The sequence below is a fragment of the Globicephala melas genome, chromosome 11 (assembly GCF_963455315.2).
Source record: "Globicephala melas chromosome 11, mGloMel1.2, whole genome shotgun sequence".
Classification (NCBI taxonomy): Eukaryota; Metazoa; Chordata; class Mammalia; order Artiodactyla; family Delphinidae; genus Globicephala; species Globicephala melas.
In genome coordinates, this window is record NC_083324.2 from 75,016,675 (window position 1) to 75,043,785 (window position 27,111).

Consider the following 27,111-nt stretch of genomic DNA (forward strand, 5'->3'; position numbering starts at 1 on the left):
GGCTTCTTCAGTTCTGCGGTGACCTCCACGTATCTGCCTTTCAGACCCTGGCGCCGGAGGAGGGCATGGCTCTGAACCACACGGCTCCGGCCCCGGATGAGCGCCTGCCGTACTACCTTCGGGAGGGGGATCCCTTTGCTTCCAAACTTTCCTGGGAAGCGGATTTAGTGGCTGGCTTTTACTTAACAATCATTGGTAAGTTTCCTTGCCTTTTCAGTGCAAAGGCTGCATCTAGAAAATTCATGGGCTGCTATGTTAATTTTGCACAAAGATTCCAACACTTGAGCGGATATTTTGAGATGGAGAGCGGGAGGAAGCAGGAAGAAGGGGTGGCATCACAGAGTTTATACATGTTTCATAGAAACGACTCTATTATCTTTATTATTAGGGATAACTATTCCCTCGATAATCCAAAGAAGTTTTACAGCAAAATAATTTATCTTGAGACTATATTTCATTTTGGTTGCTTTGATAGTAGGCTTGTCTACCAAAGGACAAAATTAATGATCATGAGCTCTTATTTAAATAGAATGCTTTTACTTTTTGAAAAATACTTTTGATATAAGGATAAGAGTATAGACTCAGAACGGACCTTAGAACTCATCTAGTTTAGCCTCTGCTTTTCACAATGGAGAGAACTCCGTCCCAATGCTGTAGTCAGGATGGATACACTATGTTTACTTCACCTAAAGTCAGGTCCCACCATGATAGCATCACCAGGTGATTTTGATGAGAGTTGAAAAAAATGTATGAATAATAAACAGAAGTCAGTTCAGGGTCAAACGTTTTCCTGCCTGATCCACAGCATGGTACGTCTGCTTCCAGGCTCTGGTATCCAATGTGGTGGCCACGTGTGGCTCCTGAGTCCTTGAACTGTGACTTTTCCAAATTGAGATGTGCTGTAGTATAAATAGACACCAGATACTGAAAACATAGGACCAGAAAAAATCATGTAAAATAGCTCATTAATAATTTTAAACAATTGACTACATGTCTAACCTATAACATTTGGGGCCTATTAGGTTAAATAAATATATTCTCAAAATTCATTTAGTAATATTTTTACTTTGCTTAATATGACGACCAGAAAAAATTTAACTACATGTGTGGCCCACATTTCTGGTTTCCATGACATTTCTATTGGACAGCACAAGTCTAGGTAATTAGATTCAACCACAGTACTTTTCTTACATTGAAAATCGCTGTTTTAAATTTGGGTAACCAGTGTGCAGGTGGGTTATGTCTTTAGGTGTGTCTGCCTTTAATCTTTTCAGTTGTTGGGTCAAGCTTTCTCTGTCTCCTTCTCTCTTTCTCTCCCCCTCCTTCTCTCTCTCTCTTTCTCATCTACTTATTACGGGCTAAGACTTTCATTTAACCTCCTGAAATTAGCCAAACTCATTAGAAAAGTCTGGAGACCCCTCTATGGTCAGTGCTTGAGGCAAAAGGAATCCATGAAATTGAATCAGAAATTCCACTGCAAAGGGATTCCCTGGGTCCTTGGCTTTGCTATTAGTTATTATGGTACTGATTTAAATTCTTTTTCTTATCAATGGACCTCCATGTCCTTTCAAACACAAATATATATCGAGTGCCTATTCTTTGCCACTGTTTAAGTTGCTGGGAATACAGAAGTGAACAAAATGGGCAAACTACTCTCTCCCCGCACAGGGACTACCTGCTAGTAAAATCCACATTGAATTTTTATTAAACATAAGTACTTTCAATGATCAGAAAAGACAGAAAAATAGACATCTTATAAATGAATTTGTCGCAATCAATTGCAAGGAATGAATTACAAAGTAGCATCTGTAACCTGACATGTTTCTCCAGATGACACAAAATAGGGAGGACGATTAAGGGGTGAAAATCTACAATCATATTCAAATGGGAGTACTGAAGGGGCACCAGATAAAGGGGTCCGAAAAGAGTCCCGGAACAAAGGGAGCCTCAGATCACTCAGGGAGTCGGGGGTGGGGCCAAATGTATGTTCCAGAGCAGTTGTTCGTTCAGGATGAGGCCAGGGTCAGCTGGTGGGGGCTGGACTCATCCTCGACCCAGTCTTGGGTTCGGTGCTGTGTCTGGTTCCCTCCCTCCTGGGGATGTGCCCAGATTCCTTTAAAGGAACCAGAGTGGAATGACATTCTTGGTGAGCTTTGTTAAATACTAGAAGTCTTAGGGAAAACTGGAAGATGAAAAGATAATGTGAGTTTGGAATAGAGGAGAAATAAACTAGAGACCCATTTCCGTCCTCTACTCTTTTACTACAAATACGTAGTTCATTAACGGTCTATATACGAGATTTAAATTTTTTGTATTCATAGAAAGAGTCAGGATTTTGGTCATCAAAAAATGTCCCCCTCACTTTAGCTTTTACCTTCTTAATCTTCTTTTCCTTTAACTCTCATTAAAAATAAGTTTGTGGGGCTTCCCTGGTGGCGCAGTGGTTGAGAGTCCGCCTGCCGATGCAGGGGACACGGGTTCGTGCCCCGGTCCGGGAAGATCCCACATGCTGCGGAGCGGCTGGGCCCGTGAGCCATGGCCGCTGAGCCTGCGCGTCCGGAGCTTGTGCTCCGCAACGGGAGAAGCCACAATAGTGAGAGGCCCAAGTACAGCAAAAAAAATAAAAAAATAAGTTTGCATTCTCCTCATACTCCCCTACGGGAGATTGCCTGTGGGAATAATCAACATGCAGCTCTCGCAGAGAGTTGACCATTTTTTGATAAGCTTTGGGCACTGGGTGAAACCTTATGAATCATTAGTAAAGATAATTTAAGAAAGGAAAAATGAGAAAATCAATATTCTCAAAAGAGAAGTAAAAAGACAAAGGATGTTTAAATGAGCTTTGTGTATCAACTGCATATGCATAGTTACTGTTTTTTAACCTTTTTGGATACAAAGTAGAAGGCATGTGTTTATAATTTTTCTAGCCATGTTTTCACATTTTAGTTTCCCAGTGTGCCTTGTTAGCTGGTTTCCTTTAATGCGACATGGGTTTCATTTTAGTTGGTTTAGAATCTCCACCACCTCTTCTATTTTTTTCCTCCTCTGTCTTAAGAAAGCTAAAGAGGTTTTAATAGACCACGAGGCAGCACTGACTCCTGGGATTCAGAATTTCCTAAGACCACAAATGCAGTTAATGCCTGGTGGTTTCAGACCATCAGCTGAAACACACATTTTTCCCCCTTGCCCCCCCAAATGAATTGTGGTGGAGAAGTAGAAGTTAAGATAGAAAAATCTGGGTTTCTCCTGTTAATACTCTCCTTATTCCTTACTACTAAAGGCAGCTGTACCAGATTCTCATTTATACACAGCTACACTATGAAGCAAGAATTCCTGAAGAAATCTACTCTACATGTTAAGCTATGGAAGTAGGTGTATTCTTTTCTTAACTAAAGTCAGTAGGGATTGGGTCTTTTTGGATTTAAACTGGGTTTGTAAGAACTTTTGAACAGTATCATTGTAATGTCAAAGCCAGTCATTAATAAAAGGATATATAAAAGTGGGAACACATTTATATCATTGTTGGTAGGTTGGTGGGTTGACGGCCACTTTCTCTCCCTTTGGTGGGAGTGGGAGAGTCCATGTTATCAATCGTCACCCACTTCCCCTTCATACTGAGTCCAGTAGCAGTGGCAGATATCCAGCGTCCATGTCCTCAGGATGCAAAAAAGTCCTGGATGTGTCTCCAGGAGATGACCCTGTCCTTGCAGGAGGTCATGCCAGCCTAATCTGGCCTCTGCTTCTCCTGAATGCTGGTCTCCCCTCAGGAGTCCACAAGAAGAGTGAAAGCACCTCATTTGGTTTGGGTCACTTCGTCTTCAGAATTTATCGATAGCCAAGGGGTTAACCCTTCTCATCAGAGGGGAGGAGTTCTGTAAAGCTAGTACTCTAAAAATGGCTGAGGAGATGCTGCATCCTGGGGATTAGTCCAAGAACTGACCATGGGGATTCCCACACCCTACTGAGCTTCACTGGGAAATTAGTGGTTCTTTTTCTGGGTAAGTGCCGTTTGACCATCCCTGACTCCTATCCCTTTGGAGGTGAACCATCCCTCGCCTGTCACTCACAACTCATGCTTTTTATTTCATCTTCTTGACTTAGATTTTTATTTAGAATCTTCTCGCTACCCTCTAAATCTATGGTGTCCATTTTTTGAAATTGAGAAGTGTTTCATATCTGAGTGAGCTCTAAATCCTAGTTTTAACGATGGAAATTTATATTTTTCCTTGTAGGGATTCTGTCCACATTTGGAAATGGGTATGTCCTTTATATGTCTTCTAGACGAAAAAAGAAGCTGAAACCTGCGGAAATAATGACTATCAATTTAGCGATCTGTGATCTGGGGATTTCAGGTAACGCAGCCATGCCATTTCTTCTTTGGGGGTTTGAATGCCCCGTTATAAAGTCCTCACTGGCTCACAGATCACCCTACCCCCAGCTTCTTTTGCTCCTCCTTTCACAAATCATCTTTACAGTGTTTGTGGTAAGTCAGCAGAGTGTTGTTTGGCTAAAGAGATCATCCATTTAACATAGATGGAGTCCATTCCATGTGCGGGGCATGTTAGATGCTGAGGATACAATTTGAAATGATACATGAGACTTTGGATACCTCACAGTATAGTGGGCTAAATGATTCAGAAAACAGAAACTTACAGACAGGATTTAGATCACTGTTTTGAGCTCTGTTACATCCCTCACTTGCTTAGGGAAATCTGTTAAAATAAACATCAAGGGGGTGAGGTTTTAAGGGTAAATGATGGGTCAGAAAGGTGAGCCAAGGAAGGGGGAAGGGTTGCCCTTGTAATGACATATTTAAGTGTGGCTTAGGGACTGACTGCAAGTATAGGAAGCTTCTAGTTCAGTGGTTCTTGACCTTGGCTGCACAAAAAAGTCACTTGGGGAAATTAAAAACAAAACCAAAACCAAAACAAAAACAACTCACAGCTGGGTTTCATACCCAGAAATTTTGCTTTTAATTAGTTGAGAATGTTACCTGGCCATCAGGTTATTTAAAATTAGAATTTCCAGGTAAATTTATTGTGCAGCCAAAATTTTGAACCACTGGTTTATTTCTTGCTTCTTTGGTCTCTCTGGTAACCCAGCAAGGAGGAATTGGAAGAAAATTTCTCTTTAACTGTAATTCATTTTTACAAATATGAACAATTTGGGGTCAGTCACTTCCCTTTACATTTACATAGAAAATTCCAGAGTTGCCTAGATACACTCAAATATGCCTCTGGATCCCCACTTTCTGCTACACAGCGTATGGTTTTAAGGTACTAGAATTAGGGAAATTGAGTTTGAATAGCACACATCAACTCGTCTTTCCACTGGAAATCTTTTAGCAGGGTCTCATCCAAAGCATCCCTTCTAAAATGTTTCCCGGTATTTGTTTCTCTCTTCATAAGTGGATTTTTCTGCCACTGCCAGTCTCTGAAAACAAGTCTTGGTGATGTGTCTACTTACTGAGTCACTGTTCATTACACAGCCATGGATGTGCTGCCCTCTCACTGAGTTTGGATGATCTTGGTTATTTGGGAAGACTTTACTCAGTATGGACAGACTGAAATATCATGACCTCTTTGGGGAAATACACATGCACATTAAGAGGAAAGTGACATATCCGGCCCTTTTCTGTGAAAATAGTCGCGATACGCCTCGGAGAATTTGCGAGGCTGCAAAGTGACTGCCATTCTCGTTTTGGCCACGCGATGGCGGTGTCGCAACATGAATGATGGCTCTCCGGTCAGCTCACCATGCTGCCCCCTAGTGGTTCTCTCGTTGGTACTGAACGTAAAATGCTTGAATGAAACCTGCCATTTTCAGTCACGTCCTTCGCTTATAACCAACTTATGCTTAAGGCTGAATTAGACTAGGTTTGAATAAAAATGTCCTTAATTGGTCAGATACATTGAAAATGCTTTCAACCAAGCAAGTCTGCTGCAGAATTGCATAAACCACCTCATTACTCTGTATATATCTTTAGAGTAATTCACCAGAAAGCATTTTCTGCCATGGGTTAGTTTTCTCTGATCAACTCAGATCATTTTTTGCAACCTCTGGTTATCTCTTAAATACATTTTTTACTTCCAATAAACCTTAAAAATTTTTATGTCTTTTTAATTTTTTTTCTTGCTTCACTATATTCCATTATAAGCACCTTGAATAAACACATCCTAGAGACCAGATGTATGTCATCTATACAACTAATATTTATTGTTTAAAATCAATGGCTCTCAATCATGTATATGTATTAGAATCACCTGGGGAGCTAAAAACAATATATTGTGACGGCCCAGCCAGATAAATGAAGTCAGGTAAATTAAATCCAGATAAATTAAATCAGATTATCTGGGGGTTGGAGCTCTGGACACTGATATTTAAAATTAAGCAAAGCAAAGCAAAACAAAACAAAACTCCTCCAGTGATTTTAATGTGCAGCTGGGTTTAGAACCATTCTACCTAGTGGAGGAGGGAGAGACCTTTCCAAGAGGTTCATCAAAACCCTTTGGCATCCCGAAGGTTCTAGATGACATCCCATAGGTTCATCAAAAGCTCCACTCCAGAAAGAAGCCTAAAATACCTTTTGCTGATGGATCCCAGGCACAACAGACAAATTTTGCTCCATCGGAGTCACATTCAATTGTCTTTTTTGCTGTCTTTAGCACCCACCCAACAGACACTCAATTCAAGCTCTGAGTTTGCTGTCTCCCCTGCCTAGAATATTTTCCCTCTAGATGTTTGCTCGAGTCCTCACCACTGATTTAGCATCTACCTAAACATCACATGCGCAGAGAGGTCTTCCCTGATCTCCTGATATAAAACAACCATTTCCGTCTATTTCCTTCCTCTGCTTCATTTTTCTTCCCGGAACTCATCATGACCCATCAATCCATCATATTGTATCTTATATTACAAATTATTTGTTTCTTTTGCCCCCTCTATCTATTAAAAATGAATCTGTTAATCTTAATCTCCACTTTGTCCTCTGGCACCTTGTTGCATCCTGGGCACTAAATAGTTCATTTGTTAAACAAAACACGAATTCTTTTACACTGGGTTTCCTCACTGACAATGGGTTGTAGACCCAATAGGACTGGGAAGCTCTGATATGAGGGTGCCCAGTCTAGCCAGTTGGAGTATGAGACCAGCTGTGTAGACCACTAGAGGCGATGTATGTCTAACTTAGAAAAGCACCCAATAAATATGTGTTAATTGACTGAACTAACAGTGTACCAGGTACGGGGCACACCTGGGAGGGGTGGGGAAGGCTGGCCCCTGCAGGCTGCCAATGTCAGTGACTTGGTTCTTCTAACGCATTCAGGTTGGGGAACCCTCTTTTGACAGATGGATCAGATACAGATTTTGGAAAGCTTCCTCAGCCATTTCCTTCAAAGGGGGGAAGATTGAATGCACAGCGGGATAAGGCGGGTGCAGGGCATGAATTACGGTAGAAGATGACTTCCTAGAAAGTAAACAAACAAACAAACAAAAGGAACTGATGAAGCCTGAAGGAATAAATAGTTTAAATCCCAGAAATCTGGGTCTGGCTGTAAACAAACTGGGCCTAACATTTCCGAAAAGAGCTCTCTGTGGTCTGCATGGGATAAAGCTCAACAGCGAGTTGCGGTAGGCGAGGTACATTTTAACTGAAGGGAACTTCCCTTGACAAGTTGCTTGGCGCTCCAGTTGTAGGCAAACCGTTCACCATCATCTCTTGCTTCTGTCACCGCTGGGTGTTTGGCTGGATTGGCTGCCGCTGGTACGGATGGGCTGGATTCTTCTTCGGCTGTGGAAGTCTTATCACCATGACTGCTGTCAGCCTGGACCGGTACTTGAAAATCTGCTATTTATCGTATGGTAAGTAGGAAGGTTTCTATTCCCTGAGAGTCAAATCTAGGTGGATTGTCAAAGCGGTACAAGTTTTACCCAGAGGTAATAAGGATTATGAATAACCTCAGAGACCAGGAGTATTTCTACTTATAGCTTATCTTGTTCTAACCTATGTTTAAAGATTGGAACCTGTGTCAATGTAGGTTTCTTTAAATACTACTTTTATAGGAATGTCTGGTGTTTGGCTATGATGCTTTTAAAAGTATCGTTTTTCTGTCTAAATTGTGTAAGCGTTTACCGTGTATGCCATACAAGCAAAAGAATGCATTTTATACATTGAAAGGATGTTGGGTCCAAGATGTATAGCTGATTCCCCAAGTAGTAAATATAATTATACGGAAAGATGTTTCTGGTTCTCCTTTAGCACTCAGGATCCCTATGACTGCAGAGAAGAGGAATTCTCCTCCAGGTTAGAGAGCCGTGCCGCAGGAAAGGACACACATACAGAAATACCGCCCAACATTCTTTTTGTGGTCTTGGTAGGTAGAAAGATGAGCAGCTAAGAGAACGGGCCAGGGGTGAGCCAGCCATAAACAGATTTTCAGAGGCTAAAGACTTTTCTTTAACGATAAAACGATTCTACGTGTGAAAAATTAACTTTTCGTACTTTGGCTTCTTGGGGCTCTGGAAATCTATTGAACCCAAAAGAGAAGGATTTGGGCCCCTTAAATTTAATACTGAGAACCAGGTGTAACCAGGGAATAATATTGGTTCCCACCACAGCTGCTTTGTTTGTTAATCTCAATCAGCTTGATTGTGTGACCATGGGGACAGACTGTGGCCTGGAGCCTGAAATGGGAAGGATCAACTTGATGTGACACTCTCAATGGGGTGGAATTTCTCTTTATATTTTAAAAGTTTACAGTCCTAAATTAAAAAAAAAAACAAACATGCAGGGGGTCAGGGCAGGGGTAGGGTCATGGCCCAATGATTGCACCATCCAGGCTCACCTTTAAAAAAAAAATTGCATCTTTTTCTAAACAGCTTAAAACTTGCAATAGAAATAGCTTGAATCAAAAATTCCAATAAAATACAAAAAATACAATTATAACTATGCTGGATGATTTCAGATTCAATATTTTTCTATAAACTTATTTTTGGTCATATCAAAATAGATTTTAAATATAGATTTTACAGACAAAAAAGCAAAAGTTTCATTTCCTGAGAATATTTGAGGAAGACTAAACCTCGATGTCTCTGCTTTTTAAATATTCTCCTGACTTTAGGCTTTGGGTCCATTAAAGAGATGGTGCCGCCCATCCCCAGAATCATTGCAGGGCATAATTCCTATGGGCACTATCTATTTTTTTCCAGCTTCTTCTAAGGTTGATTCTCGATAGTCTAGTTTCATCATTTGATTTGTCGCACAATTAAACACTCCACACAGTGTCTTGGAATGCTGGAATTAGAAGGTCGCTTGGGGACATGTAGACCTTTTTCCCATGTAATGTGATAAACTGTTTTAAGGCATCCCTGACAGACAGCCACTTGGCCTCTTCTTGAATAATTCCAGTGACCAGTGACGGGGAGCTTACTACTGCACAAGGCAGCCCATTCTCTGATTGGTCTGCTCTCATTGTTACAATGTTATTCCTTATATTAAGACAAAACTGCCTCCCAGTAACCTCCACCCATTGGTCCTAGTTCTGACTGCTGGAGCATCACAGAACCAATCTACTAATCTACTCCCTCCTGTACTTGACAGCCTTTCACCATAACCGAATGTAAGTATAAAACACCTCACTAAGTAACCCTAACCATAAATGCTTCTACGTATGCCTATGCACATTCCTATAAATATATATAATTATTTGTGCCAGTGTCTTCTCCATTAGAGTGGAGAACTGAGAGCTGACAGATATTGTGGCTACATAATTGTTACCCCTCTCTGGTGGGTCCGTGAAATTTGCATTTTATGGCACTGTATGTTTGGAAAAATAGAGACAAAGGAAACAATCTGTTATATTTCTTCTTAGCGCCAAATAAGACAAACACAGGAGTAAATACTCGTGTTAGTGCAGTTCTTCATAGTTTGCAAAGGAGGCCTGGCATTGTTCATTTCACCCGTACCAAAATCTGTAAGCAGTATATCTTTGTTTTCTCCATTTTACTGATAAGAACACTGACGTCTGGAAAGGTTACATGAAGAGGGTCAAATACTAGAAATGAGAAGCATTAGGCCCTTCTGATTTCCCAGACCTCACATGACACTAAACAGAGGCAGGCCTTGAGTCTGTGCTGAAGAAATCGTTTGGCTTTTATTAAGCATGCTTTGATATTTCTTCTCTGCTACCAAAAAGCAAGGCAGTTAGGGGTTACTTCTCTGGCCCTTTGGGTCTCAGACAATAACGGGTATGGAGGTAATTTCCCCTGCAGGCTGAAGCCCTAGATCAGGCTGACCTGTCTTAGGTGGTTGTACTGAACTTTTGCAAATGATCACTAGCGCTTTACAGCTTTCCTTAAATGACTGCACTGTTTCTGCCTCTTGGAATTCTCTTTCGGCGAATGGAAACTAGTGCTGAAACACAGAGCTCATTTTTTGTTGTTGTTGTTTTACTGGAAATATTTTCACAGAATTTCTTTTGCAGAACATGATATGATCTACCTAGATTCCCCACTTCTCCATCTGTGGCTGTGTGAATGTGACTGTCGTATTAATAACATTGGAAGATTCAAAATCTCCTCTCACCCAGTGGGGTCACCCCATAACGTCACCCCACACAGTCATGACCGTGGCACCAACACCCACTCCACGAGTGCTTAGGTGAGAGGCACACGAGCTTTTAGGAAGAAGTGTATTTTAAGGATACAGGCAGTGTCTTATCACTTCTCCCGCAAAGGACTCTACCTTAGATAAACCCTTAACACATGCTTTTTTGGGCTCCATCTTTATATTCTACCAGTTGGCCTCTTGTCCTGGATAGGATCTCAAAGATCATTCCGGATGTTTTCCCAAGATCTTCCACTGTCTTCAGCATCCTCTCATCTTTTTTACTGCCACCTCTCCCCAGCTTTTGTCACTTCCCCCTCCCAAGGCTCCCAGATGCCTAGAGAAAACCTTCCCTGTGAAATCACTTCCAGTTTTATTCTCTTGGAAAAAGGGCCCAAGCTCTGGAACTCTCTTCCCTCCACCCTACTCTCCCTCCGGCTTTGGTTACTGTGACCACTTCTCCCAGAATCCAATGGATTAACTCTTTGGATGTGGAATTTGACCTATGGAAGGGAGGTATCTGGGCGGAGGGTAGATTACATCCTGCTAATGCTATTCTTCCACCTCCAGGGGTTTGGCTGAAAAGAAAGCACGCCTACATCTGCCTGGCCGTCATCTGGGCCTATGCTTCCTTTTGGACCACCATGCCCTTGGTAGGTCTGGGGGACTACGCACCTGAGCCCTTCGGAACCTCGTGCACCCTGGACTGGTGGTTGGCCCAGGCCTCAGTAGGGGGCCAGATTTTCATCCTGAACATCCTCTTCTTCTGCCTCTTGCTCCCAACGGCCGTGATCGTGTTCTCCTATGTGAAGATCATTGCTAAGGTTAAGTCTTCCTCCAAAGAAGTAGCTCATTTTGACAGTCGGATCCCTAGTAGCCACGTGCTGGAAATGAAACTGACCAAGGTAACTGCGTCGTAATTTACAAACGTGTTTTCTAATCAGTTAAAACTTCATAGGGCAAAGAGGACAGAGAATGTTGGAGACTGGGAGAACTCCGAATGTCCACTGTTTATGTCCTTATGAACTTTGTTATTATTTATTTAAACCTTTGTAGTATCTCTTCCCTCTGTCTCTATCTCCCTCTCATTTACACACACACACACACACACACACACACACACACACACACACACACGTCTAATAGCTACCGAATTTATACAATGGATCTACTGGGGGCTTTTTCTTTCTATTGAATAGGATATCATTGCTTCTTACAATTATTTCACTAATAAGAGTAATAACTTTTATAATTCATAGAACGTCTCACAGTATTTACTGTCCTGTATGGACTTTGATGGGCACGATTAGGGACATTCCTTATTAACAGAGTCAGAGCTTACCATGTCTGCTTTCCTATGGGAAACCCATCTTCACACAAGGGCAATTTCTGCAGCATTGAGTCCCTTGGCAAATGCTAGCCTCAGAGTTAGCAGCTCTTCAGATATTGTGGTGTAAGGAGAAGAGCAGACAGTTTGAAAACGGATGAGAGTTTGGATTCTATCACCGACACTTGCCAGGTTTGTGACCCAGAGACAGATACTTAGCTTCTTTGAATCTCTACTTCCTCACTTGTGTAACAGGGATAGTAACATCTAGCTCTCTGGGTTGTGGTGGGGAGTCAATGAGATAAACATGTTATCCTGTCATCGGCTGCGTGGATGATGTTAAAGGAATCATGATTCCTCATGTCTCTTCTAACTTTTAGGAGGTCTGGTAAGGGCTAAGGCAGTGGTCTTTACACTTCCATCACGTTTCACCCTTATATCGAGGAAATAGTTTTCAGCACATACTCTCAAACTGAGTTTTTAATATTAGCATACCCTAGTTTCCATCTTATATTTGAAAGATAAAAATAAATGTAGATTGAAGTTCTAATCATTCTTCTGGTGTCCCAATCCATCATGTTGAGTGATATCCACCTTCAAGTGTCCTCACAGCCTACCCTGGAGACCACTGGCCTTAGGGACCAGGAGTAACACAGTTCCCTCCAGACCACAGGTGGCTACCTACTAAGTCAGGACTTTTGTCCTAGTAATAGTTTTCTCTCCAAATTTCAGATTTTTAGATGTTGTGCAAGGACCTCTTGGTTGCACAGTGAGAGCTAGAGGTTCTGGTTCCTTTACTCCCTAAACTCCACATTTGAGTAGAAGAAAGTTTGAAGTTTTCATCACTCTAAATCTATACTGATCACCTAAAAATGGAGCTGTTCTACCTGGACAAATATGCAGCATCAGGAATCATGATCAACTTCTAGCTTACAATGGGCTGTTATGTAAGAAAAATATTTCCATAAATTCAGGATCATGAATTAAGTTCTTCATTTCTAGCTCTTCCTTTAGCTCCTGTCTGTGATGTAAAAAACAAACTAATGCCAATAAATTCATCCAAGTTAAATGTGGATCCCGTTTCATCCAAATCCTATTCAGTACCAGGTACTGTTCTAGGAACTAGATGAATGCAACCGAGCTAAAAGTGTTGGTGTTCAATAGTTCGTGGAAGTATGCCCAGGGAACCACGTGATGGCTGTCACATGGGGATGTGATCTCAGTTGCATTCCTGTAGGGTGGCATGCCACGAAGCTGCCGAGATGTCATATGATGTCCTCTCCTCTTCCCATCCCCCAAGGTTACTGGCCTTGAGACACTTGTCTGGGTGAATCTGGGTCCTCCTACCCATGAGGCCCTTCTCCCGTTTCTCTGAGGCAATCACTCATCATCCTCTCTCCTGTTAGTTGAACTCCTCAACTCAGCCCACTCACAGCCAGCTTTCACCAATACCCTAGCATCTGGTTCTTCGTGTATTCTTGAGGGTGGGCAGCTCGTTAGTCAGAGCTCCTAAAGCTCGTAATACATACACGGGGAAGCTCAGCATATAACATTTAATTTGATGCGTAGTTCTTTTGTTTGTTTTTATTAAAAATTTTATTTTATATTGGGGTATAGTTGATTAACAATGTTGTGTTAGTTTCAGGTATAGAGCAAAGTGATTCAGTTATACATATAAATGTATCTATTCTTTTTCAAATTCTTTTCCCATTTAGATTATAGGGTTTTGAGCAGAGTCCCCTGTGCTATACAGTAAGTCCTTGTTGGTTATCTATTTTAAATATAGTAGTGTGTATATGTCAATCCCAACCTTGATGTGTCATCATTCTCCTTGCCCTGCACTGTGCAGATCAAATAGTCAGGCTCACCCAGACCAGATTAATCAAAGCAATGTTAGAGGAAAAGCGTAGGCATATATGTGTATGATTTTACTTTATATATGACTTCTAACATGTATTCTCATTATATTATACATGATATCTATAGTATATGTTACATCTTGACTTCATTTGTATATATAAAACCTATATTAAAATAACCTAAACATACAATGCTTCTAATTATTGACATTTGTGCAAAATATTTAAGTCAAAATTCAACCTACCTTGAAAAATAAACAGAACTTTCTACTGTGGCACATTCTGTTCTAAATTTAAACTATTTTCAATTACTAGTTAATTTTGATTTTGTTTGTAGTGAGTCAAAATAAGTAGAAAAACCTTCACAGGACTTTTCATAGTCTTAGAAGCCTTGTCCTCCATTCAACTACCTCTCAGGATTGGCCCTTTGCTTGTTCATTTGATGCTTCTGATCTTCATAATGTCCTGGTCTAAAAGCTTGTGAAAGGCTACCTCATAGGATTATGGGATGAAAATAATTCATTTCTTTGTGTACTCTAATTATTTCTAGGTAGCTTATTATCTGGGCCTGCATTTTGCCAGTCTGACCTCGCCAACTTAAAAATTGATGTTCCAGCTATAAACCTTTCTCCACATTGTAATTTCCTTCTAATTAATTAAAAAATGGTTTTGCTAGACTTTTATAGCAGGCTGAAATTTCAGACTACAGAAATTGCAGAGGTGTGCAAAAGCAAAAAAAACCCTACAGAAACCAAAAAAAAAAAAAAAGGAAAGAAAAAACCCTTTCTCTTCATATTCCTATGACTCAGTATAATCTCATTTTTATGCCGGCATTTGACCTTGTAAAACAAACAACGTTACACAATCAGGGTAAATTCAGTTGAATTGGGTTTTCCTCCTCTTCCTAGGCTCTGTGTAAGTTCAGGGAGGTCTTTATAACTCCATGGGACCAATGGGCGGGGGCATCTTGTTTGGTTGTTGTCATTTATTGACCCTAGTATTGCTGAGATAGTTAAGGTTTCCTCTGGCCTCAGGCATCCATTGTCATGGGTCACTTCGCATCTTTCTTGTTTCAGCTATAAGGCCTCTTTAGACTCACTGGAAATTCCAGGTACTTCCCCATCCTTCTTTGGCAACCCATTGGGTGGATGTCAAGACCTTGGCTGGCACCCTGGGAAGTGAGGCACAAGCTGTCTGCTTGTGCAACTGCATTGAGAGTCTATTGTTCCCCCAACCCCTTCCCTGGCCCCCTGTGCTCGGTTCAGTGGAGTATTTTCAGGACAGCTTCTCAAGGTCAGTTACCAGCTCCTCTGATGTCCTCCCTTGCCTTTGGGCTGTAGGCCCTTGACGCACTGTGGGCTCTTGTATCCACGTACGTCCCTTTAACTTGTCCACACTGTACACGTAATGCCTCTAGTCTTGCACATCTCTGGCTGCAGATGCTCAAAAATCATTTTTGTCACACTCGAAACCCTCTACTTCAACTATTTCCTCTCTTGTAAGTTTCGAATTTCTATTTTGAAACTCAGACGCTGAGAAATGAATGTTTTACTTCTTCGGCATTTCTGCTTGTGACAACCTTCATACCAATGCAGTGGACACTCTTGCTGCTGCTATGATGAGGGGGAAGGTGGAGTAACAGGAAGGAAATACCAGAAGTTTCCATTAATTTTTCCGTATATGACTATGCTGCACATCTTGGTACTTCATATTTATTCATTCAGCACACACAGCTCACCTACAATGCCCCAGGCCTATAGTTAGTATCCAGATCCTGTGGACACCTGGGTTGCTCTTTATTTCTCTTATTTCTACCAGGAGACCTTCCCACTCCCTCCTGCTTTGTTGAAGTCCCTCTGCTATGGGCCACCAGAGTACTTGGCATATCCACTTTTCTGAATGACACATCTTTGTGGCTCTTTTTGCAAGATAATAGCTGGATGAGAGCAAGTGCTGTTTGCTCTGGCTCCCCAGGGCCCGACACCTGCTAGATGCTTAATCAGGATTGCTGGGATGACACATAATTGAATATACTATGTTAACCTAATCACCTTGATCAGTGTTAACTGGTCCCTTGACCCCCAGCTTGAGGCCCTCTGTCCGTTTTATACCTGCAGAGGCATTCTGTTTTGCTTTGTTCTTTCACATTGACTGTGAAGCCTTTTTAAAACTCATCAACAGTAAACCCCTGCTTCCTTCAAAAGACTCCCCTCCAGCATTGCTCATGGAATGTTATTTATCATTGGGGGTTCGGCGTCAGAGAACCCCCATGGGGACTGTGAGGGCAGTTGGTGGGAAAGCAGGACTGTATTCTTGAACCAATTTCTTAATTGCTTTCCTCTGGTTCTTCTTACTTGTTCTTAGCTTCAGTGTTACTTTCCAGAGAAGCGTTCTCCAAATTGAATGCACGTCCTCCTATTAAAATGTTTCATTGCCGCTTTTACATGTGCCTTGTAGAACTTGTCACAATTTTTAGTTAATTTACCATTACCTACCTACTTCTGTGATTATTTGTTCCATGTCTGTCTTTACCACTAGTCAATAAGGCCCACAGGGGTAACAACCATATCTTTCTGTTCATTTTGTGTCCCCAGAACCTAATACAATGCCTCAAACATATACAGATATATTTGTCGATGGAAAGAATTTCAAAGTTCAGTGCCAGTTTTGCCACTTCCCCACTGAGAAATCTCGCAAAGCTGACGCTTGTTATTTGTTTTGGCTGACAGTGGCTGAAACCCTTTCCGGGTCTGAAATTTCCATGTTGAGAAATTGTCAACATTTTATGTCTTGCTGGGGAGCAGCAGGGGAGAAACAATGTTTCTGTGCAAAGATGGCCTTTTGACTTAAAAGATACGCCAAGACAAGTTATTGATTTTCCAAGATTCCCTTGTGGCTAGAGTGCAGCTATGACCCTAGGCTCCAGCTATGGTAGCCTGTCTCAGAAACTAGTGACACCTGGTGAAGGGCAGGGAGATTGCTCCCAAGGACACGGCTACAGCAGCAGGAGTTTGTGTATCAGAACAGGTTCAGGTCATAGTTTTTGGGTATCATTTCTGTCTGCTTGGCCCCGATTCTCAGTTGAGCATTCCCAGTGATGCTCTGTCCTAACCAGTGCATTCCTTTTCTGTCTCACTCAGCTAACGTCCATTTCTGTTGCTTACAACTCAAAACACAGATGCATAGAGTGACATGACCTAATTTGCAGCCTCTCCTTCCAATCACAGCTTTCGCTTGCTTATGGAGTAGTGGTATTTTAAGATTTGAGAAAACTGCAACTGGGAAGTGCAGAATTCTTCTTTTTCTTCCACTCCTTTAAAAAAATTTTTTTAAATTTATTTTTTGGCTGTGTTGGGTCTTCGTTGCGGTGTGCAGGCTTCTCTTGTTGTGGGGCACGGGCTCTAGGCACGTGGGCTTCAGTAGTTGTGGCTCTCGGGCTCAGTGGTTGCGGCATGCGGGCTCTAGGGTGCAGGATCAGTGGTTGTGGCACACGGGCTTAGCTGCTCCTTGGCATGTGGGATCTTCCCTGACCAGGGCTCAAACCCGTGTCCCCTGCATTGGCAGGCAGGTTCTTAACCACTGCGCCACCAGGGAGGTCCCTACTCCTTTTTTTAAAAAATATAAATTAATATTTCCTAGTCGGATCACAACCAGGGCACCAAAGCTCTCAGAAGTTTTTTCATCAGTGTATGAAGGTGGGTCTGAGACAGTTGGCCTTTGTTGTCATTCTGCTGGTAAAACAGAAGGAAGGAGGAAACTCAAACTAGACGTGTTTGGAGTTGTCGCATTACTTAATTTCTTAAAGGTGGTGTGAAAGCGAAATATCGCTACCCCTGTTTCTACATAGAGGAGGAAACAGAGGGCCGAGGAAGGTAGGTCACAGCTGTCCAGCTCCCCACCTTCCTCCTTGTCACTGGCAGCATCCCTCAATGACAGGCTGCCCACGCGTGGAGGGTCGTAGTCTTACAATTGGCATTTATCATTGCATTGCCAACTTTTATTACTGTTTTCCCCTCTAGTTGGGAACAAATCCATATACTTGCTGGCTAGAGCCAAGAGAGAAAAACCAAATCTGATCCTGCCTGTGTTCCTGCCAAATGTACGCTCTCTGTAGGCAGGCGGGACCCTCTCCTGCTCTCTCAATGCACAGATGTGGTGATCTCTCTCCTTATGACCTTATCGCATCCCAGCCACTGCAATATCTTTGTTATCAGTAGTCGAGCTGGTTCTGGAGTGTGATTCAGCCTCATCATTGGTGGGGCATTTATTCCATCTCTTTGGCTCTGATTTTAAGCCTTCACTTCCGCATCCAGTCCTCTCCTTATCTATTTCATTATCCAAGGTAGCACGCAGCTTCAAATGTTGGCTGAAGTCTTACTTATATCTGGGCAAAGGAGCCTGGTGGAAGGAACTGAAGGGGCAGATCTTAGAGAGAGATTCTGTCTCCCTTACAGTGGTCAGTGGAACTGAAGCAAGATTGGAATCCAAACCTGAATATCTCCATGTCAGACTTCCCCACTATTCCACGCTGCCTCTGCACACAGACGAGATAGGACTCCCCTTTTTTGGAAAACTTCTCTGCTGTAATGGTTCAGATGTATTGGGCCCAGAGGCAGCGCCTTATAGAACTTCTTCATCCCTATTCTATTCTTGCTTTAATTGGTTAATTCACTGGAATTGATCCATTGTGGGCAGTATTGCTTACGTGATGCCTGATGCCAGCTTGAACCGTGTAGCTGAAACGTACCAGTATTTCTTGGTCCTCTGCAGCAAGATATTTGAAAACTCAGCAGGGTTGCAGATGTGTGATTCTTTTGTAGAAGCTAAACACGTATTCTATGAATTTCCTCCCACAAAAACTGTCTAGTTTAAGAATTTGAAGTTTTATTCCTTTTCCAGTGAACCAAAAGGCAGTGATAAAAATGAAGCAATTAAAAAAATAAACAACTTAGAAGAAATTGATGGGTACAGGTGCCTGTATTAGAATTGGTTTAAGGATGTCTGGGAGAGAAATTTTGGAAAAGAGAAATGAGGACACACTTAGAAATGTGGAAAGTGAAGGACAGAGTGATGGGAAGATTAAACGTGCTCCAACTTGAGTAGAAAGTTCTGGGAAAACTGAATGTCACATGAAACTTTTGCAAAGTTTTGCAAAGTTTTGTAGTCTCTCTTAAAAATAGCTTTAATATTTCAAAGTTTAATATTTTGTGGACTTTATTTAACATGAGAAGCTTGTAGAAAATGACTGTGCCTCATATTAACTTTGTATTCACTTCAAAAACATAAGTAACATTATGCAGTACTTTGAGATCTAAGCTTTTATCCCTCTTTCTGCTTTAAACTTGATTTCTAGTCATTCAATTTGAAGTATTTAGCTTTATTCTAATCCCAGAAAAAACACTCGGATTCATTTGCTATGTATGTAAAAACCTTGGTATATTTTAATTCTCTTCTGTCCTTTTAAAAAGGATAACAAAATGAAAATGTTTTAAGTCCTTAGTGTTCCCCATTATACACTCCCATAAAAAGAGAAAATATGTAAAACGTAGAAAATATTATGGACTAAGTGCTAATCTATTTTTTGTCAATGACTTTGGCAGCAACACAGAAAACACCTTTTGAGATACTGTGAAATCATCTTATGACTCACACCAAAGGAGAGAGGATGGAGCTATGTTAAGTTCCCAGACATCGGCTAGAGCAAGCTTTATTTATATTGTTATTGTTTATTTGAGGATTTAGAAAAAAATATGACCCTCGCTGTGAGCTTTGAGGCATCCACTCCATTTACAAACAAAAGTCACACAGACCAAACCAAATGCTGTTTCTCCTGGGTAAGCGTCTGCAGAAAGATGGAAAGGCAAGTAGGCAGGAGAGCTGCATGTGTGCTTCAGGCCTCCTCTATAACTGCTGAGCGCAGGTGAGAAGTTTAGCTCAGGACCCTAACTCGGGACTTGAGGACGTGCAGGAGATCTGGGCTCATTTGATTCACCTCTTTGGGATTTAGATTCTCTATTTGCAAAATGGAGCAAAATGGTTACTGTTGAGGTTTTTCTCTGCTACAGTTAATATTTAAAGACGATCCTTGAACTTTTTGGGGTAGAACTTTAGAATCTGAGACTTTCAGGTAGATTTCTTATGCTTGCTTCTTGACACAGCCCACACACATGGGGTTCTCAGGGCAAGCACACCCTACTGGCAGGCTGTGCCACAGATCAAGTAGACTGAGGGGTCCGGACCACTTCCTGCTCCCACAAAAGCATATTGAAATGCACATACACACAAATGACTTTGTTATGGGAAAAACTCTTCCAATTGAATTTCAAACACAGTCAAGTATGTGCAACTATTGTTGCTTTAACTACTATTAATAAAATATTTGGTGTCTCATTCCTCATCCTCCACACCATCTTGACGTTGCTGACCTTGATGCTGGGAGCTGTTAATTTACATTTTACTTCTTAAATTAGGGGATGGGGGCTGTGAAAGGAAGTGGCTCCTGGCCTCAGATATCTCCAGCCTCTCATCCTCCCAGGTCTTTAGGTAACTCAAAAGGAAGGCTGACTTTTCCTAAAACTGCCTTTATAAAATCCCAGGGTGGGTCTGACTATGCTCGTTCTAGTCATGTGTCCAACCCTGCTCCTAGGATTGTAGCCAGGGGCATGCAGTCCTCTGGTCAGACTTGGTCTTGTGATTCCTGAGATGCCAACTCCATAAAAGAGGATACAGGGCAGAAGGGTTGCTGGCAATGCTAAGGCCGAAGGTGTACTGGGAAGAGGAAAATAAATACAAACAAACGACAGCAGATCTTCATCACACAGAGGGCAAATTTGAATACGGTTTCATTATTTATCTTACTGAAAGAATAATCTAGTAGATAATGGTATTAAGGATGCTTTGAAGTTAGTTCACTCTCTCTCAACCGGGGCTTAAAATAGCTCGCATTTAAAAGAAAACCGGAAGCTTGGACTTCCTTTGCAAATCTCGGTACTCTAATTAAGACCCCTTTTGTTTCTTGTTCATACAGTCACCTAAACAAACCTGCTCAGAATGGAAAGTCTAGGCGTGCCGGCATTGTGTCTGCTTTGTTCATTCTTTTATCCTCAACACAAACACGTAGGAGATGCTCAATCATGCTTGCTGGTTGAATGAATAAACAATGACTTTTCTGCCTCCGATTTTTCCCAGCTGCATTTTATTTTAGAGGTTAATCTTCCTAAACGTGACTCTCATATGTCGCCTGCTCAAAAACCTCCTGGTGCTTTCAGGCATATGGAATTAAGGGCAAGCTCAGTAATATGTTATACAGAACCCTGAATACGTGGATGTTATCTTTCTTTCCAGGCTCGTCTCCCTTGGTTGCTTTCTCACACATCAAAGTGAATTGCTTACTAGTTCCTATACAAACCTCACACATACCTGTCTTTACCTTTTCTTGTGCTGGTCTCACTCGCCTTTATTTCCATTTGCCAGCGTGTAGGTTATACGCCACATTCCTCCTGAGACTCTTCTTACTTTGCTCCATAGCATGTAATTTTGTCTTCCTCTGAGCCGGCCCTTAAACCATATTCAGCTTTGTCACGTAGTTGTTTGTGCTCTAGAGGGATACAACCCAGGCACGGAGGTGTGCGGGTGTCTCCAGAGCACTTACACAGTGTCTCACGCAAAGCACTTGCTAAAAAAAGATTTGTTGAATTCAAGTGGGATAATCTATAGGGTCAGACTACATTCTTTTTTTTCAAAATAAATTTATTTATTTTTGGCTGCGTTAGGTCTTCGTTGCTGCAGGCGGGCTCTCTCTAGTTGCGGCGAGCGGGGGCTACTCTTCGATGCGGTGCGCGGGCTTCTCACTGCGGTGGCTTCTCTTGTTGTGGAGCACAGGCTCTAGGCACACGGGCTTCGGTAGTTGTGGCACGTGGGCTCAGTAGTTGTGTCACGCGGGCTCAGCAGTTGTGGTGCACGGGTTTAGTTGCTCTGAGGCATGTGGGATCTTCCTGGACCAGGGCTCAAACCTGTGTCCCCTGCCTTGACAGGTGGATTCTTAACCACTGTGCCACCAGGGAAGTCCCAGACTACATTCTTAAAGAGACTGAATGGCAGATGGTGAGAAACTAGTCAGGGTGCTTTGAACCCTGTCTCTAACTATTCTTTGGTCTAAAATTAACAGGCTTCTAAAGGTAAATATAATTTGGTGAGAGAGAAAAGCACTTTCTGGAAAAGTCTCATTTTATACAACTGTGTCACTTTGGTTCAAGCTCGATGACTCTCTTTTGCTTTGTAGCTAGTGAATTTCCACCATCCGAGCCTCAAACTTGAGCCAAAGGAAATTCTATTTCATAGAAATCTCGGAAGAAGCTTCCTATTAGAATTTCAAACAAAGGCAGAGTTTCTAAGTTTCCTGAGGCAAATGAGGGCGATTTAAAATTTCATCAAGGTGTACATATTCTCCATCTAGTTTTTAAGTGAATGTGGGTTGAGAAGTCTGGAAATTTCCGGCTCACAGATGTCCTTTTAGCATGATTTTCCTGCTCCACGTAGGCACAATCTGACACCTTTTATAGGGTTAAACTTCGGGTCTTTGGGTACATTCAAATTCTGGAGTGGAGAATGGATAAGATGTGGTGAATGGGATAAGAATTGTCATAACTTCTTCTGGCTGAACATCTCAGAGATCCATATGAAATGATTCCTACTGGCAAGATAAATGAACACATGATAGACAGACTTTCTTGGGTGTAAATAGGCTGCCTGATCCTCTCCCCCACACCCATCGTTTCCACCAAGTGCCTCGATTTTGTTCTCTGTCGCTTTCCCTTACCAGGTAGCGATGTTGATTTGTGCTGGCTTCCTGATCGCCTGGATTCCTTACGCAGTGGTCTCCGTGTGGTCAGCTTTTGGAAGGCCAGACTCCATCCCCATACAACTCTCCGTGGTGCCAACCCTCCTGGCAAAATCAGCAGCAGTGTACAACCCCATCATTTACCAGGTCATCGATTACAAATTTGCCTGTTGCCAAACTGGTGGTTTGAAAGCCACCAAGAAGAAATCTTTGGAAGACTTCAGGTAAAATTTCTGAAGCTGCAAATGAGGGATACCCTCTTTGTTTCAAAATCCCGTGGGGTTCAAGCCACTGGGAATGCTGCCTTCTTAGGGTTAGAGCTCATCACTTAGGATTAGTGCTAGGAGGACTTTACTTTCTGTTCACCAGAATTCCTGAAATCAAGTAATCAGATATATAGGAGTTGGACAACAGGAGTAGAGGGCGGGAAAAGTGATTCTGCTTTTTACTGTAGAGCAGCCAAGATACGGAGCCATGACCATTTGAACATCCACCCTGTATCACTCCCATGTGGAACCAAATCCACTTCACTCCAAGAGTTACTGTGCCACGTGGCATCGATCCAAAATTAAGTTTTCACAACGGAAAAGATTCTCTTGTCTGGGACATTTCTACCATTAGCTAAGATATAGAATTTGGACAGGCAAAGGAAGGGGAGAAGGGGAGATGACGTTTTTACTCTCTGCCAGTTTCTTTATTTTCACAGCAAGACCCATATTATTTCTTCTCTTTGTCAGATGAGGAAATGGAGGTTCAAGCAAGGTGAAGGTCTGTTGGGTTTCAAAACTCAAGCATGTTGACCCATAACTATATCTACTTGCTTTAAACTGACCTTCATTCGAGTTCAAACACATTCTAAAAGATCTACAGTTTTAACGTTAGCACTTATTACCATTTTATGCTATGACTACTGTGTTGCTTTTAATTATCCCATTTTCTGAAAAGATCCCTGCCATAGGATAATAAAAAATTAAACAGAATAAAAAGATCTACATTTTTATACTTCCTTCCCCCACATATTGTGATTTTGATGTCCTGTTTTACATCTTCTGCTACACAATGAACAAGTGAGTTTGGGGATCCAGCGCCATTTTTCCTAAAGACCCGAAAGGCTCAGGGTGAGTCAAGAGTGGAGGGTGATTGGTCGTGTTCTGTATCCACTCAGGGACAGTCTTAGTAGAATGTGGAACAGGCACCAAGTTCCTGGTCTGAGGTGAGGGGTATTGAACGGCCCCTTAATTCTTACTCACTTGAAGTCTAGATATTTTCAATGCTATTTTCCTTGAGTAAGTAGGGAACAGAGGAAAAGGTAGAATTAACTATGAGAAGATGTGGGGTTTTTTTTTTTAAACATCTTTATTGGAGTATAATTGCTTTACAATGGTGTGTTAGTTTCTGCTTTATAACGAAGTGAATCAGCTATACATATACATATGTCCCCATATCCCCTCCCTCTTGCGTCTCCCTCGCACCCTCCCTAACCCACCCCTCTAGGTGGTCACAAAGCACCGAGCTGATCTCCCTGTGCTATGCGGCTGCTTCCCACTAGCTATCTATTTTACGTTTGGTAGTGTATATTAGTCCATGCCACTCCGAAGTGAGAGAAGATGTGGGTTTTGACCTTGTTCTTTCACTGTGCTCGGGCAAGTGACAAATCTTTTGACCTTGAGTTTCCTCAGCATGTTGGTACAGCAGCAAAAAAAAGATAAAACAGGCACAAAACGAAAGGTAGTGCTGTCGCTGTTGCCGTGGTCCAGGGGAAGAAACACACAACTTGGAGGTAGGAGACCAGAGTTTAAGGTCGATTTTGCTGTTTACAGTAGCTCTACATCTTTGGGAAAATGAACCACTCAGAGCCTAGGATTGGGATGAGCTGAGGGCAAAGCCCATCTTCCAAGCTGTAATAATGACACAAAATGCCCAGGTGAAAAGGGCTAGGTGACAACTGTTAGTGTTCTTTTTTCCACATTGTTGGTGGTTATTACCATCTCTGTTGAATTGACTAGTTAAATTCAAATGCTAAAATGCATCTGTTTTGGACGTAATAACACTTTGTCCTTATCAGCTATTAATACTCTTATTATGGGGCTTCCCTGGTGGCGCAGTGGTTGAGAGTCCACCTGCCGATGCAGGGGACGCGGGTTCGTGACCCGGTCCGGGAAGATCCCACGTGCCGCCGAGCAGCTGGGCCCGAGAGCCATGGCCGCTGAGCCTGCGCGTCGGAGCCTGTGCTCCACAGTGGGAGAGGCCACAACAGTGAGAGGCCCGCGTACCACAAAACAAACAAACAAACAAAAAACCACAACAACTCTATTATGAATGCAGGTAGGGAGAACACTTGTAATGGAGCAGCTGCGGGAGAAAATAGTAAGGCACTTTTTCATCTGAAGGAGATGGGAATTTGACAGGAATGACTGAAGACAAATTTCACTCACCTCATAATTTGGCTTCAGACTGACTCTGTGTTCTGTATATTTGCTCACAAGTGTGAGTAGCACGTAAATATTCAACACTCCACAATACAAAGAGAAAAAAAATTAGGTGGAAGAAAATGACTTAGGGCCACAAAGCTTTGGAAAAATCAGTCAGGCAAGGGACAATTCGGTTCACCTGCTCCGATTAGCCATTTATATGAAACAGAGCAATTGCTTTGCCTAACGAAAGCAAGGGCTGCTTCCTTACTCCAGAGTTTCAGCTTTTGGTGGAAAAAGCAGGCAGTGGTGATGAAGCAGCATGGAGGCCTTGGATGCTAGAGGTTGAAGCATCTTCAGAGAAGAAATGTTGAAAAGGTGTGATGAGTTGCAGATTCTAGAAGGATCTATTTTGGGGGAGAGCCAGAAGGCTGAGCAGTAGCCACCAGACTTTTCTTTTTAGCTTTCCAAAGAAGACAGACAAACAAGAAGAACAATATTTATCTTTGCTGCTATCAAAAAGCTAAGAAAATAGGTAATGTGGAGGTCCATAGAGTGAGGTGTAGTCATAGGAAGCCAGTTCAGAGTGGCTAATGTACTACCAGAACAATTCAATTGAATTAAACTGGATTCATTTTAGCCTTGGTCTTTCATTTTCTGAGCTCTGAAATGTACTACTCATAATGGGAGACTCTCTTGGGAAATAGTTTGAATTCAAATAAAAAAGCTAATGTGTTTGAATATGAGATTGTTGAAATAAATTTTGAGTAACTTTAACGGTTCATTAAAAGTTAACTCATTTTTCCCCCCTTGAATTGAGTCCCCTGAGATTTTGGTAGAAGCTGATGAACTGAAGGAAAAAACTGTGGCCAAGAGCCCTTTCTGAAGTTTCATTATTCACGACACTATATTATCCGGAAGTAGTCTCGCATATTTTGTAAACAGTGTTTCTGCACCCTGGCTGTGTATTAGAGACATGCAGGGAAATTTGAAAAAATACCGCTCTCTGGACCCCATCTGCAGAAATTTGGATTTAACTGGTCTGGATTAGACCTGAGCATCGGTTGTTTGGTTGGTTATCTCTCCCAGATGATTCACATACACAGCCATGGGTGAAAGCCAGTGAACCAGAGTCTGGGAAAGGAAGACATTGACGTTGCAGCACGTGGAGTCATAGGCCTTTTACCCCACCTACCTAGAGACCAGTGAGGCCACCAGTCACCAGGTGACCCGGACTTCAGATGCAAGGCCAATCTTAGGTGGAATAGAAATGTTCAAAAGAGCTGGTGGTGCATAGTGAAGGCCTGAGGCATTCCACATTCCTAGTATTTTAGTAAAGATAAAGAACAAAGCCCCAGACTCTGGCATTGCTTGTAATCATGCCTCCTCTGACCACGTTAGTTGGGTGAGTCACAGGGCCCAACTGAGTGGTAGGTTGGTGTGCAGAGAATTTTGTCCTAGAGGACAGGAAACTCACTAGGGCACAGGAAATGTGCTCTAAACCAGTGGCTTGTTTTTGGAAAGCTCTGCCCAAGGAATTTCTTGACTTTGAATATTCTAAATTGAATTATTATTTTCCATCTCTTTCTAATTCAAGTTTTGTGCATATAATCTTCATGGTACTCAAGTTTGACATGCTATACATATATGTCTTTGTGTATGTATCTGTGTGCGTATGTACATATATAGTGTATTATATATATATTAAATTGCATTTTTCTTCTCCTATATCCAGGCTGCACACTGTAACCACAGTCAGGAAGTCTTCTGCTGTGCTGGAAATCCGTCAAGAGGTATGAAGTTGGACACGGCATTACTCATGGACACAATGATTCACTTATTTGCTTCTTCACTGCTGTAAACGTTTGTGACCACACTTCTATCTCGATATTATATTTTTATATTTTGTACCCTCTCCCTCTTTTTCTTTAGGCCAAGATTTGCTAGGAAATTCCAGTGGCCAAATGGAAACTAGATGATAGGTTACTACTTCCAGGAATATTACTAGAATGAGCCTCCCTGGAATTTTTTTTCTTTTTAATTCTATTTTAAAACCTATTGTCATGGTACAT

The 27,111-nt window shown here is 41.9% G+C and overlaps 1 protein-coding gene across 1 annotated transcript; it reads left to right on the forward strand.

Moving 5' to 3' along the window:
- Positions 1 to 65: 65 nt before the first annotated feature.
- On the forward strand, positions 66 to 26,838 carry OPN5 (opsin 5). Its single transcript, XM_030871104.2, has 6 exons — positions 66 to 195; positions 4,233 to 4,352; positions 7,690 to 7,860; positions 11,174 to 11,508; positions 22,611 to 22,852; positions 26,775 to 26,838. Exons 1-6 carry the CDS (start codon positions 66 to 68, stop codon positions 26,836 to 26,838), a joined length of 1,062 nt encoding a protein of 353 aa, XP_030726964.1.
- The last annotated feature ends 273 nt before the right edge of the window (positions 26,839 to 27,111 follow it).